General features: G+C 39.2%; 1 protein-coding gene across 1 annotated transcript in view; it reads right to left on the bottom strand.

Annotated features, from left to right (window-relative positions):
• Window positions 1–14,693, bottom strand: part of DMTN (dematin actin binding protein) — a 45,416-nt gene that overhangs the window by 25,453 nt on the left and 5,270 nt on the right. The window contains exon 3 of the mRNA XM_067470728.1: window positions 8,276–8,332. Within this exon, the coding sequence (XP_067326829.1) occupies window positions 8,276–8,293 (18 nt within the window). The 5' untranslated portion in view covers window positions 8,294–8,332. The remainder of the gene's footprint in view (window positions 1–8,275; window positions 8,333–14,693) is intronic.

Below are 14,693 nucleotides of genomic sequence, written 5' to 3'. Positions count from 1 at the left end.
AGAAAAAGACCTACAACCTGTTATAGAACTCCAATATGCCGGTGATAACATAGTCTGTGCTCATTCAGAAGACCTACCACAACATCTGTTATAGATCTCCAATGTGCTGATGATAATGTGGTATGTGTGCATCCAGAAGAAGACCTACATCTGTTATAGAACTCCAATATGCTGATCTCTGCGCATTCAGAAGACCTACCACAACATCTGTTATAGAACTCCAATATGCTGGTGATAATGTAGTCTGTGTGCATTCAGAAGAAGACCTACAACCTGTTATAGAACTCCAATATGCCGGTGAAAACATAGTCTGTGCTCATTTAGAAGACCTACAACACTGTCCTCCCAACCCTGCTATATGCCTGTGAGACGTGGACCACCTATAGATGACACTCTCAACTCCTGGAACGATTCCATCAGTGTTAACTCCGAAAAATCCTGCAAATCTCTTGGGAAGACAGGCGGATGAATGTTAGCATTCTGGAAGAAGAAGCAAAGGCCACTAGCATTGAAGCGATTCTCCTACGCCATCAACTCCACTGGCCTGAATGCTATGTGGTCTGAATTTCCAAAGATCACCGTCTCCCAAAACAGTTACTCTGCTCCCAACTGAAGATTGGAAAATGGAATGTTGGTGGGCAGGAAAAGAGATTGAAAGATAGGCTCAAAGCTAACCTTAAATGTGGCAGAGTCACAGAGAGAGAACTGGGAAGCCCTGATTCTCGAGCGTTGGAACTGGAGGTCAGTTGTAACCAGCAGTGCTGTAGAATTTGAAGAGGAGCTAATGGAGGGCGGAAAGGAGAAATGGGCCAAGACAAAGAAGGTGCGTCAAGACAACCCTGACCGGGACCACCTTCTACCTGCAAACCGATGTCCTCACTGAGCAATAACATACGGGTCACCTGCAGACCCACTGCCAAGAAGGCAATCAGACTTGGATATAATGGATCTCTGATGAATGAATGACCCTTGGACTGACCTGAAAGAAGAGGGGTCTAGGGGTCACTCTTGCTTTGGCTGCTCCCTGCAATCCAGAGACATTTGGCTGCGAGGGTCAGGACAAAGTGTGCACAAGGTCCAGTGTGGGCAAACTTTGTGCAAGGGTAGAATTTCCCTTCTTTGCACGGCCACCAGTGGGCGCTGCCCTACCAGGGACCTCCCTCTGCGTGTGCGAATGCAGAGCACGCAGGAGCAAGTATTATTATTATTATTATTATTATTATTTGTTAGTAGTATTTATTTATTGGATTATTGCTCCAGATGGTCCTTGCAGACAGCCAATAATAATAATAATAATCAACGGAATTAATTAATTAATTAATTAATAATCATCATCAATGGAATCAACAAGATAAACAATCTGGAATGATAATAATAATCAATAGAATTAATTAATTAATTAAAATAATAATAATAATCATCATCATCATCATCATAGAATCATAGAATCATAGAATCAAAGAGTTGGAAGAGACCTCATGGGCCATCCAGTCCAACCCCCTGCCAAGAAGCAGGAATATTGCATTCAAATCACCCCTGACAAGTGGCCATCCAGCCTCTGCTTAAAAGCTTCCAAAGAAGGAGCCTCCACCACACTCCGGGGCAGAGAGTTCCACTGCTGAACGGCTCTCACAGTCAGGAAGTTCTTCCTCATGTTCAGATGGAATCTCCTCTCTTGTAGTTTGAAGCCATTGTTCCGCATCCTAGTCTCCAAGGAAGCAGAAAACAAGCTTGCTCCCTCCTCCCTGTGGCTTCCTCTCACATATTTATACATGGCTATCATATCTCCTCTCAGCCTTCTCTTCTTCAGGCTAAACATGCCCAGTTCCCTAAGCCGTTCCTCATAGGGCTTGTTCTCCAGACCCTTGATCATTTTAGTCGCCCTCCTCTGGACACATTCCAGCTGATCATCATCATCATCATCCATGGAATAAACAATATTGGAATAATAATAAAATCCATGGAATAAATAAATAAATCATCCATGGAATAAATAATATTGGATAAACAATCTGGAATAATAATAAAATCCTTGGAATTAATTAATTAAAATAATAATAATAATCCATGGACTCAACAATATTGGATAAACAATGTGGAATAATAATAAAATCTATGGAATTAATTAATTAAAATAATAATAATCCATGGACTAAACAATATTGGATAAACAATCTGGAATAATCCATGGAAAAAAAAAACACAAGGGCAGGTCTGCCAAGTGGCTATTGATTCAATGGGAGAAATGAATTGGGATTTTTACCACCAAAGAGCCAATTGCTGGCTTCTGCCTCGAAACCACTTTCAGTGCGGCATCAGCTACATTGCAATGTTTGCATATTGGTATATTTTAAATGGTATGCTTCATGTTAAGTCGTTTTGAGCCTCCTTCGGGAGAGGTAAAGCGGAGGATAAATAAATAAACAAACAAATAAACGCTGCCTTTTCCCCTTGAATGCCACCCAAAAATTTCCTACCGAAAGGCCCCCCAAATCAAGCCCATCCCGGTTTCTCCCGGCTTCCTGGGTCATTGTCACTCTCCTGGTTTGGGTCCTTCTAGAAGAATTTGCTGATCTGTTTGTCTCTTACAATGAGGCCATAAATCCATTAAACTCCCTCGCATCTGTGGCTTAAAATATCTCCAATTGTTGCTGGGTATATGCGCTGGCATGAGATCTCCGCGCAAACACCCCCACGCCCAGCCCATGCGTTTCTATGATTCTAAGTGATGAGTTATGGCAACGATGCCTTTTCTCCCCTTGATTTGTCCTCAATTGCAAAAGGATGGAGAAGTTGGAAAAGATCCTTTTATATAGTCTTTTGATGCCCACATACCCCTGCCACTCCCTCGTCCTCTGTCTAGCTGAAGGCTTTTGAGCAGCATTGGCATTAGGGAGATTGGAAAGAGATGCCAAAACATAGAAAGGATAGCATCAGAATTTCCGGACAACAAAAGGTGAGCTGGGAAAAATATTCTTCTCCAGCCAATTCCACCCTTTGTGTTTGTTTACAGCAGGCGAGGCAAACAACATCAAAAAAGAGAGAGGAAAAGGTATTCCCGGCATAGTAAGAAATGATAGCAATCAAAATATAAATCATAAAGAAAGCTGGAGCGAAGAGTGCATCTACACTGTAGAATGAATGTAGTTTGACACCACTTTAACTGCCCTGAATCAATGCTATGGAATGCTGGGAGTTGTAGATTTATGGCTCAATGCTAGGTAACTTATGGTATGCTGGGAGTTGCAGTTTACCAAAGTCTTTAGTCTTCTCTACCAAAACATGCAAACTACAACTCCCAGGATTCCATAGCATGGAGGCATGGCTGCCCTGGATGATCTACAGAGGGAACAAATAAAGAATTTTGACCCAAATGCAAGGTGCCGACTGCTGAAGCTGATGAACAACTGCACTGCATGCTGTCAGATCCCCAAAATCTGGAGGAAAGCAAGAATCATAGCCATCTTGAAACCAGGCCAAGACCGTAATGATCCAAAAAGTTATATAGACCAATCTCCTTGTTGTGTCATCTTTACAAAGTTCTGGAGAGGCTTATTTTGCGCAGAATTATGGAAAAATAGACACATGCATGATCCCATAGCAAACTGGTTTCAGGAAAGGGAAAAAGCTACACATCACAGGTGCTGAACCCGACTCAGCACACAGAATATGGTTTTGAAAGGCAGCAGATTACAGGAGCTGTCTTCATAGATCTGTCAGCAGCTTATGATACTGTAAATCATCTCCTCCCCCTGAGAATAATGTATACGATCACAGAGGACTACCACCTCACCTGCTTCATAGGAAATCTGCTACAAAACAGGAGCTTTTTTGTTGAATTCCAGGGCCAGAGAAGCAGATGAAAAAACAGAAGAATGGCCTAACTCAGGGGAGTATGCTTGCTCCATCCATGTTTAACATCTACACAAATGATCAGCCACTGCCAGGGAGTTTCATCTATGCTGACGATTGCACCATCACCGCTCAAACTCTGAAATGGTTGAACAGAAATTCTCCGAAGCTTTAGGGGCTCTTACTGCCTATTACAGAGAAAACCAGCTGATCCCTAATCCATCTAAAACACAGACATGTGCTTTTCACCTTAAGAACAGACAAACATCTTGGGTATTGTCGAAGGTTTTCATGGCCGGAATCACTGGGTTGTGGTAGGTTTTTCCGGGCTATATGGCCATGTTCTAGAGGCATTTTCTCCTGACGTTTCACCTGCATCTATGGCAACCATCCTCACTACCTCTGAGGATGCTTGCCATAGATGCAGGCGAAACGTCAGGAGAAAATGCCTCTAGAACGTGGCCATATAGCCCGGAAAAACCTACAACACCCCAAACATCTTGAGCTCTGATGGATTCCAGAAGGAATCCCACTGGAGCATTGCAGCGCACCCAAATACCTGGGAGTTACACTGGACCGTGCTCTGATTTACAAGAAGTACTGCTTCACTATCAAGCAAAAAGTGGGTGCTAGAAACAATATCATATGAAAGCTGACTGGCACAACCTGGGGATCACAACCATACATAGTGAAGACATCTGCCCTTGCACTTTGCTACTCTGCTGCTGAGTACGCATGCCCAATGTGGAACACATCTCACCATGCTAAAACAGTGTATGTGGCTCTTTATGAGACATGCCGCATTATCAAAGGATGTCTATGCCAATGGGATTTTGGCCTGCATTAATAGGAGCATAGTGTCTAGATCTAGGGAAGTCATGCTACCCCTCTATTCCGCTTTGGTTAGACCACATCTGGAATATTGTGTCCAATTCTGGGCACCACAATTCAAGAGAGATATTGACAAGCTGGAAAATGTCCAGAAGAGGGCAACTAAAATGATCAGGGGTCTGGAGAACAAGTCCTATGAGGAGCGGCTTAAGGAGCTGGGCATGTTTAGCCTGAAGAAGAGAAGGCTGAGAGGAGATATGATAGCCATGTATAAATATGTGAGAGGAAGCCACAGGGAGGAGGGAGAAAGCTTGTTTTCTGCTTCCTTGGAGACTAGGATGCGGAACAATGGCTTCAAACTACAAGAAAGGAGAGTCCATCTGAATATTAGGAAAAACTTCCTGACTGTGAGAGTTGTTCAGCAGTGGAACTCTCTGCCCCGGAGTGTGGTGGAGGCTCCTTATTTGGAAGCTTTTAAACAGAGGTTGGATGGCTATCTGTCATCTGTTGATTTGAATGCAATATTCCTGCTTCTTGGCAGGGGGTTGGACTGGATGCCCCATGAGGTCTCTTCCAACTCTTTGATTCTATGATTCTATGCCCCACACCACTGGAGAAATTACACTGTTTAGCCGATATTGTACCACCTGACATCCACCGGGAAATAGCAGCCAATAATGAAAGGACCAAGGAAGTGACATCCCTGGCCCATCCTCTGTTTGGTTATCAACCAGCACGCCAATGCCTTAAATCAAGAAATAGTTTCCTAAGATCAACGGAGATATTTGCAGGAAGACCTCAGTAAGCAGGAGTCCAAAAGTGGCAGGTGAAAACACAGAATCTCAAGCCATGGCTGATACCGAATGAGAAACTCCCTCCTGGGCACACAGAAGACTGGGCAACTTGGAAGGCACTGAATAGGCTGCATTCTGGCATGTTCACATTTGGGCATATTGAGTATTCTTGTAGAGTTTGGTCCAGATCCATCATTGTTTGAGTCCACAGTCATCTTTGGATGTTGGTGAACTACAACTCCAAAACCAAAGGACACTGTTCACAAAACCCTTCCAGTATTTTCTGTGTGGCAAGTTTGGTTCAATTCCATCATTGGTGGGGTTCAGAATGCTCTTTGGTTGTAGGTGAACTATAAATCCCAGCCACTACAACTCCCAAATGACAAAATCAATTTTTTTTTGAGTGAAGGACATACATTGGGTTGTTAGGTGTCTTGTGTCCAGTGGTTTTTGAGTTCTGTGAATCCCACAAACGAACATTACATTTTTATTTATATAGATTCTCAATTTGCTTCTGGCACGATAAATAAAAAATAAATACAGAAGGATAGTGTTCATTTTGCATAATTTCTTCCTGATATATGTTGAACTGTGCTTGTGTTTTTGGTGGCGTAACAACCTCTCCCTGCTCCTTTATTTCTGACTCTGGGACCAGATTTCTGGTTGAAAAAATACTAAATTTCCCTGACTTTTTCATTTTCAAGCCACGAGAAGGAAGAGTTCTCCAAGACAAGGCTCTGCCGGCTCAGAGATTACCCTAGATACATATATATATATATATATACACACACACATATATATATTGGATATCTCCCAGAGTGTGCTTCAAAGCAACTCGTGTCGGATTAAGAGAAAATATGACTAAACTCTGGTGATAACAGTTTGAAAAATGGATCGAATAAACTATCCTATTAAAACCAGCACCAATTAAGAACCTTTTAAAAATAACAACGATCAAAAGTAAAGCCACCGATGTCCTTAAGAGACCCTCCAGCAGCAACTGAGCCAAAGGCTTGTGAGGATAAAAGGGAAGGAGGGCAAACAAGGGGGCCAATCGAGGACACAGTGGCAGGGAGTTCCACAGCCAACAAGGCTGCATCACCACCGTGGAATGAATGCAGTATGACACCACTTTAGCTGCTGCTGCTGCTGATAGTAGTAGTAGTAGTAATAATAATAATAATAATTTATTTATTTCCTATATTTTTACCCCACCCTTCTCACCCCCCCGGCGTGGGGGAACTCACGGCAACCTCACAACAAGCACCATATGATGCCATTATTATTATTATTATTATTATTATTATTATTATATTATTATTATTATTATTATTATTATTTTACCGACACCAAAGCACAGCAAACGAGATCTAGATGCTGGATTTTGCATCACAAAGTCACAAGTCGAACACTTCCCAAGCGTCAATAATAGTTATAATAATAATATTTATTTATTTATTTATTTATTTCCTATATTTTTACCCCGCCCTTCTCACCCCCGAAGTGGGGGAACGCATGGCAGCCTCACAACAAGCACCATATGATGCCATTATTATTATTATTATTATTATTATTATTATTATTAGTATTATTATTTACTGACACAAAAGCACAGCAAACGAGATCTATATGCTGGATTTCGCATCACAAAATCACAAGTCGAACACTTCCCAAGTGTCTAGGACTGTGTGATGTATTTTCGAATGATGCACGCAGATCCAAGTAAGGTGGCCTTATTATTATTATTATTATTATTATTATTATTATATTTATAACTTTGGGAGAGATAAAGTGGGTTATAAATATAATAATAATAATAATAATAATAATAATGACATCCTCAAAGGTTGTGAGGTCCGTTGGAAACTAGGCAAGTGGGGTTTCTATTTCTGTGGAATGATGTCCAGGGTGCAAGAAATAACGTTTTCTGTTTGAGGTAGGTGTGAATGTTTCAATTGGCCACCTTGATTAGAATTCAATAGCCTAGCAGTTTCAAGGTCTGGCTTCTGACTGCCTGGGGGAATCCTTTGTGGGGAGGTGATTAGCTGACCCTGGCTGATTCTTGCCTGGAATTCCCCTGTTTTCTCAGTGTTTCTCTTCATTGACTGTCCTGATTTTATAGTTTTTAATACTGGGAGCCAGATTGTGTTCATTTTCATGGTTTCCTCCTTTCTGTTGAAATTGTCCACATAGTTCTTGTGGATTTCAGTGGCTTCTCTGTGTAGTCTGATATGGGGGTTGTTAGAATGGTCCAGCATGTGATGAGTGGCACATTGAGTGCAGTGCCTAAAGACCTTGGCCAGCACTTAAAAATAATTGGTGCTGACAAAATCACCATCTGTCAGATGCAAAAGGCCACCCTGCTTGGATCTGCACGCATCAGTCCTAGACACTTGGGAAGGGTCCGACGTGTGATCCAATACAAATTAATAATATTTATTATTAATCAATTTTGTATACCGTCACTCCCTGAAGGCTCAGAGCGGTTCTCGTTATGTTTCTAATAGTAATAATAATAACAATAATAATAATAATGGATAATACTATAATAGTAATTTCATCGTCCTGCTCAACAGAATTTGGTGGGTCAATGCTATGGATCCCTACGAGTCATAGTTGGATGAGGCTCAAGACCTTGCAAAAGTACAACTCCCAAGGATCTCATTGCAACAAAAGTGATGCCAAACTGCATTAACTTCAGTGTGGGTAAACCCCAGGGAAGGCCACTAAAAGGGAAGGACCAATGCAATCTCAAAAGCTATGCAAGTCAATGGCAATTTTCAGGGTCTGGAAATTACCTTCTGTAGCTTTTCCATTCAAGTGTCCTGCAGAGGTTCCGTCTCCGTCACCAAATCCTATGAAAAGGAGACAAGAGAGGTGCATCATCATCATCCTCCTCCTCATTATTAACGTTGGACTCAAGGCGACCAACACTCCACACTAAGCAAGTTTAAAAAATGCAGGACAAAAGTTAAAAAAACAATTTAATTGTTGCTGGAAACAGCAACAAAAAGCCCGTTTTATGGTTCAGATACGTGGATGACACCACAATTTGGAGCCATGGAGAAGAAGAACTCAACAAGTTCCTGGACCACCTCTACAATTAATAATAATAATAAATATAATAAATATAATAATAATAATAATAATAATGACATCCTCAAAGGTTGTGAGGTCCGTTGGAAACTAGGCAAGTGGGGTTTCTATTTCTGTGGAATGATGTCCAGGGTGCAAGAAATAACGTTTTCTGTTTGAGGTAGGTGTGAATGTTTCAATTGGCCACCTTTTAAATAATGAGGATTTAAAAATTGAACTACAAAGACTCTGGCACAAACCAGTCAAAGTGGTCCCAGTGGTGATGGACACACTGGGTGCAGTGCCTAAAGACCTTGGCCTGCACTTAAACACAATCGGCGCTGACAAAATTACCATCTGCCAGCTGCAAAAAGCCACCTTACTGGGATCTGCACGCATTATTCGCCAATACATCACAGAGTTCTAGACACTTGGGAAGTGTCCGACGTGTGATCCAATACAACAGCCAGCAGAGTGTCTGCTGTGGACTCATCTTGTTGTGTTTCTAATAATAATAATAATAATAATAATAATAATAATAATAATAATAATAATACATCACACAGTCCTAGACGCTTGGGAAGTGTCTGACGTGTGATCCAATACAACAGCTAGCAGAGTGTCTGCTGTGGACTCATCTTGTTGTGTTTCAAACAACAACAACAACAATAGTAATAATAATACATCACACAGTCCTAGATGCTTGGGAAGTGTCCGACGTGTGATCCAATACAACAGCCAGCAGAGTGTCTGCTGTGGACTCATCTTGTGTTTCAACTAATAATAATAATAATAATAATAATAATAATAACTATAACTTGCACGTTTTGCAATAGTTTTTCAATGAAGATCTCATTGTCGAGTCTCAACCAATTTCACAAAAACAAAGTTTCTGGAGTATGACAACTACTTTCAAAGTAAGCACCTCACAATAATAATAATAATAATAATAATAATAATTATTATTATTATTATTATTATTTTTAAAAAACCTTGCCACCATTTCCCCAATGGGACTCGGGGCGGCTTACATGAGGCCAGGCCCAACAGTAAAGCAAAGCAAATATACAACATAAAATACAAACAGTAAAATATAATAATAATAATAATAATAATATACAAAACAGTATAAATAAACACACCAACTACAAGGTCACAGTAATTGGGCAGGGCAAGTTGCAAGGATTAAAAGTTTAAAATATAATATATAATACTGATATTATATATATATTAATATTATTATTAATAATAATAATAATAATAATAATAATAAAATACAAAATAGTATAAATAAACACACCAACTACAAGGTCACAGTAATTGGGCAGGGCAAGTTGCAAGGATTAAAAGTTTAAAATATAATATATAATACTGATATTATATATATTAATATTATTATTATTATTAATAATAATAATAATAATAAAATACAAAATAGTATAAATAAACACACCAACTACAAGGTCACAGTAATTGGGCAGGGCAAGTTGCAAGGATTAAAAGTTTAAAATATAATATATAATACTGATAATATATATATATTTATACATAATACTGATATTATATAATATATAATTATTATAATATATATATAAAATACTGATATTGTACTATGCTAATAATATAATATATTATATGTATATATATCTTGTAATCCGCTCTGATTCCCCTTCAAGTTGAGAAGGGCGGCATATAAATGTTGTAAACAAACAAACAAACAAACAAACACTGGGTAAGCGGCCATGTAAGGTATCTAGACACAATTAAACAGGAAATAACACTTTCAAACCAGGAACAGAATATTTTTCAAATTTTATTACATAGTGTTATTGTTGTTGTTGTTATTAATAATATTAATATTGTTGTTGTTGTTGTTGTTGTTGTTATTACTACCACCACCTTTGATCACTCTGGCCGGCAAACCAGCTGCGTTGCTCCTTGTGGCTCTAGAACATTGGAACTCAAATCACATTCTGGACAAGGTTGTAGTCCTCATCAAGGAAACAGATAGGCAGTTAGTTAGATAGCAGGGGCCTGTGTTAACTTTCCAATGTAGATACATAGTTCTTTGAATAGAGAGTGTTTTATAACCTTTTTACGGCTTGACTCTGCTCCTGCAATTGCTGAAGCTCAGTGGCTCTGCTGCTGGCACGAGAAGCTTCTGATCTGCTGAACTGACTACGACTGATGTTGTTGACGCTTTATCTTTTTAAAAATGCTTTTTCCCCTCCCTTTTTGAAGTGACTCCCAACAAAGGATAGGGAAGCCAGGGCTTGGGGTGCAAAAGGGGAAAGGGGGCTTGCCACTGAGGGCGGTTGGCCAAGGATTGCCAACCTTTCCTGGATTTTTAGAGCCTAGTATAAAACAGTATAGAATAGAATAGTATGGTATAGCATAGAATACAATAGTATAGTGCAGAATGGTATATTATTGAATGGTATAGTATAATATAGTACAGTATAGAATGGTGTACTATAGTATAGTATAGTGTATTATACTAAAAAATGATGTGCTGTAGAATGGTATAGTATCAAATTAAATGACGAAGAGTCGGAGACGACTGAACGAATGAACAACAACAACAAATGGTATGATATAGAATGGTGTACTATAGAATAGCATAGTTTAGAATGGTATAGTATAATATAGTATAGTATAGTATAGTATAGTATAGTACGGTATACTATAGAATGGTATAGTATAGTATAGTCCAGTATAGGATGATATAGAATAATATAGTATAGAATGGTTTACTATAGAATGGTAGAGTAGAGTAGAGTATAGAATGATGTGCTATAGAATGGTATAGTATTGAATGATATGGTATGGCATGGCATGGCATGGCGTACTATACAATAGTATAGTACAGTACAGTATAGTATAGTATAGTATAGTATAGTATAGTATAGTATAGAATAGAATAGAATGGTATAGTCCAGTATAGAATAGTATAGTATAGTATAAAATAGTGTAATACAGTATAGGATGATATAGTATAATATAGTATAGAATGGTTTACTATAGAATGGTATAGTATTGAATGATATGGTATGGTATGGCATAGCATGGCATGGCATGGTGTACTATACAATAGTATAGTATAGTATAGTATAGTATAGTATAGTATAGAGTGGTATAGTCCAGTATAGTATAGTATAGTATAGTATAAAATAGTGTAATACAGTATAGTATAAAATAGTGTAATACAGTATAGGATGATATAGTATAATATAGTATAGAATGATGTGCTAGAGAATGGTATAGTATTGAATATATGGTATGGCATAGCATGGCATGGCATGGTGTACTATACAATAGTATAGTATAGTATAGTATAGTATGGTATAGTATAGTATAGTCCAGTATAGTATAGTATAGTATAGTATAATGTAGTACAGTATAGGATGATATAGTATAATATAGTATAGAATGGTTTACTATAGAATGGTATAGTAGAGTAGAGTATAGAATGGTGTGGTATAGAATGGTATAGTATTGAATGATATGGCATGGCATGGCATGGTGTACTATACCATAGTATAGTATAGTATAGTACAGAATGGTATAGTGTAATATAGTATAAAATGGTATGTTATAGAATAGAATAGTACAGTACAGTACAGCAGAAAATAGTATAGTATAGTACAGTATAGAATGATATAGTATAATATGGTATAGAATGGAATACTATAGAATGGTGTATTATAGAATGGTAGAGTATAGTATAGTATAGAAGAGTATACTACACAATGATGTACTACAGAATGGTATAGTATTGAATGATATGGCAAGGCATAGAATGGTACACTATATAATAGTATAGTGTAGTATAAATATTATAGTACAGAATGGTATAGTAAAATATAGTATAAAATGTATAGTATAGAATAGTATAGTATAGTACAGTATAGTATAGTATAAAATAGTGTAGTACAGTATAGAATGATAAAGTATAATATAGTATAGAATGGTATACTATAGACTGGTATGGTTTGGAATAGTATAGTATAGGATGGTATAGTTTAGTACAGAATAGTATAGCATGGTATACTATAGAATGGTATATTATACTATAGTGATTTCCCTGCTTTACACATTTCTTCCTCCTCCTTCAATGCAATGAGGAACCACAAGAGAGTGATGAGGAATGGGTGCCACGATCTTATTCTGAAACCTAGAGAGCAACTTGGACCTCAGTCAGGAAATGTATTGATCATTCCTTACATTTAGAAATGAATATGGTTTCATATATTATTTAGATTCCACCCAGCCTTTCCTTAACCTGACTCCAACCAGCTTCCTTGAACTCCAGCTTGAATGCACCTGCCTTTCCCTTTCCTCTGCATCACAAGTCCCCAAAGACGGTGGCCACACCTCATTGACCAGTTCATCTCTGTTGGCCGGGACCGTGTCCAAAATAGTTGACCCCTTGCCGCTTCCTTCCACCTTTTGTCCACGGAAACTGTCTGGAATGTGTCAGACCCTCATTCTTGACAGAAAGCACGGCTCCCAACAAATAAATACCAGGGTGGTCGAAATCTCCAAAAAGTGAACACACCCTTGACAAATAATGCAACTACTTCTTCCTGTCCATTTCTTATGCCCTTCCATTACTGCTTTTCATCCAGGAGACTCATCCAACAGGTTTCTGTGATGCCTACCAAATCCTATTGTCACCCCATGTTAAGATTTCAAGTTCATCTTTGTTTGTGCTGTTTACTCAAATTCTCCTGTGCCAATGAGGCTATCAAAACCTTCCTGACAGATGACCATCCATCTCTGCTTAAAACCCTCTACTGAAGGAGATAATAATAATAATAATAATAATAATAATAATAATCTTTATTTATACCCCGCCACCATCTCCCCAATGGGGGCTCGAAGCGACTTACATGAGGCCAAGCCTAAACAGAAAATTACAATAAAATAAAACCGAAAACACAAACAATAAACAACAAACAACATAATTACATAAAACATATTAAAACATAGCAATATAAAATTAAAATAGGCACAGTCACAATGACAATGGGCGAGCTACATGTAATGGTCCAGATCCATCATTGTTTGAGTCCACAGTGATCTCTGGATGTAGGTGAACTACAGCTCCAAAACCAAAGGACACTGACCACCAGACCCTTCCAGTATTTTCTGTTGGTCGTGGGAAAACTGTGTGCCAAGTTTGGTTCAGTTCCATCGTTCACAATGCTCTTTGATTGTAGGTGAACTATACATCCTAGCAACTACAATTCCCAAATGACAAAATCAATTTTTTGAGTAAAGGACATACATTGGGTTGTTAGGTGTCTTGTGTCCAAATTTGGTGTCAATTTGTCCAGTGGTTTTTGAGTTCTGTTAATCCCACAAACGAACATTACATTTTTATTTATAGAGATGGCCAAAAGCAGAGCCTGGGGTCCATTCGTAGCTCCAAGTTCCTGGTTGTCCTATTTCTGCGCCTTGTGTTTTATTCATCCTTCCGGAGAATTGCCACCCTCCTTAGAGGTGTCCCCTTAATCCTGATTCTTGCGGCACTCTTTGCAAAAAGGTTTCACCTTTTCCCTCCAACGAGTCAACAGGTTGTGTACAGAACAGGTTGTCTTGCAATGAAACAACAATGGGAAACACATGTTTGGCCGCTCAATGCAACAACTCCATCGCTTTCTGCATTGGTCATCCTGTAGACGCAGCATCACAAACACTCTCCGGATTGCTGGTGTTTTCTTCCTGTTTGTTGTGCTCCAAAGGCGGGCATGAATGCAAAGCAAAGGGCTTCTAGCTCTTTCCCAAAGCGAGCCCGTGACTCAGCACAAGCCCTGTCCACGGAGGCCACGTGCCCAAAGAGAGAGAGAGAAAGAGGGAGAAGACCCACACAAAGGTCTCAACCTACACACACACAGCTCCCATTCTCACCCCAAAACACAGCTCAGCTCTTGCTCTCTCCTCAGAGATTGAGCTGCACAGGCAGCAGGTCTATAGATTGGGGGCTGGCTCCACCCACAGCCATGTCAATCACTCTGCAAAAAATCCACCCCCTTGGACCATGTGCTGGTAAACATCAACACCCCCCTAGCACCCCAAAACAAGTCTCCAAAGAGCCTACACCAGTGTTTCCCAACCTTCCTAATGCCGCAACCCCTT

This window comes from Anolis sagrei, chromosome 7 (assembly GCF_037176765.1).
Source record: "Anolis sagrei isolate rAnoSag1 chromosome 7, rAnoSag1.mat, whole genome shotgun sequence".
Taxonomy (NCBI): Eukaryota; Metazoa; Chordata; class Lepidosauria; order Squamata; family Dactyloidae; genus Anolis; species Anolis sagrei.
The sequence above is the reverse complement of the archived record's forward strand: the minus strand, read 5'-3'. Positions and strand labels throughout refer to the sequence as shown.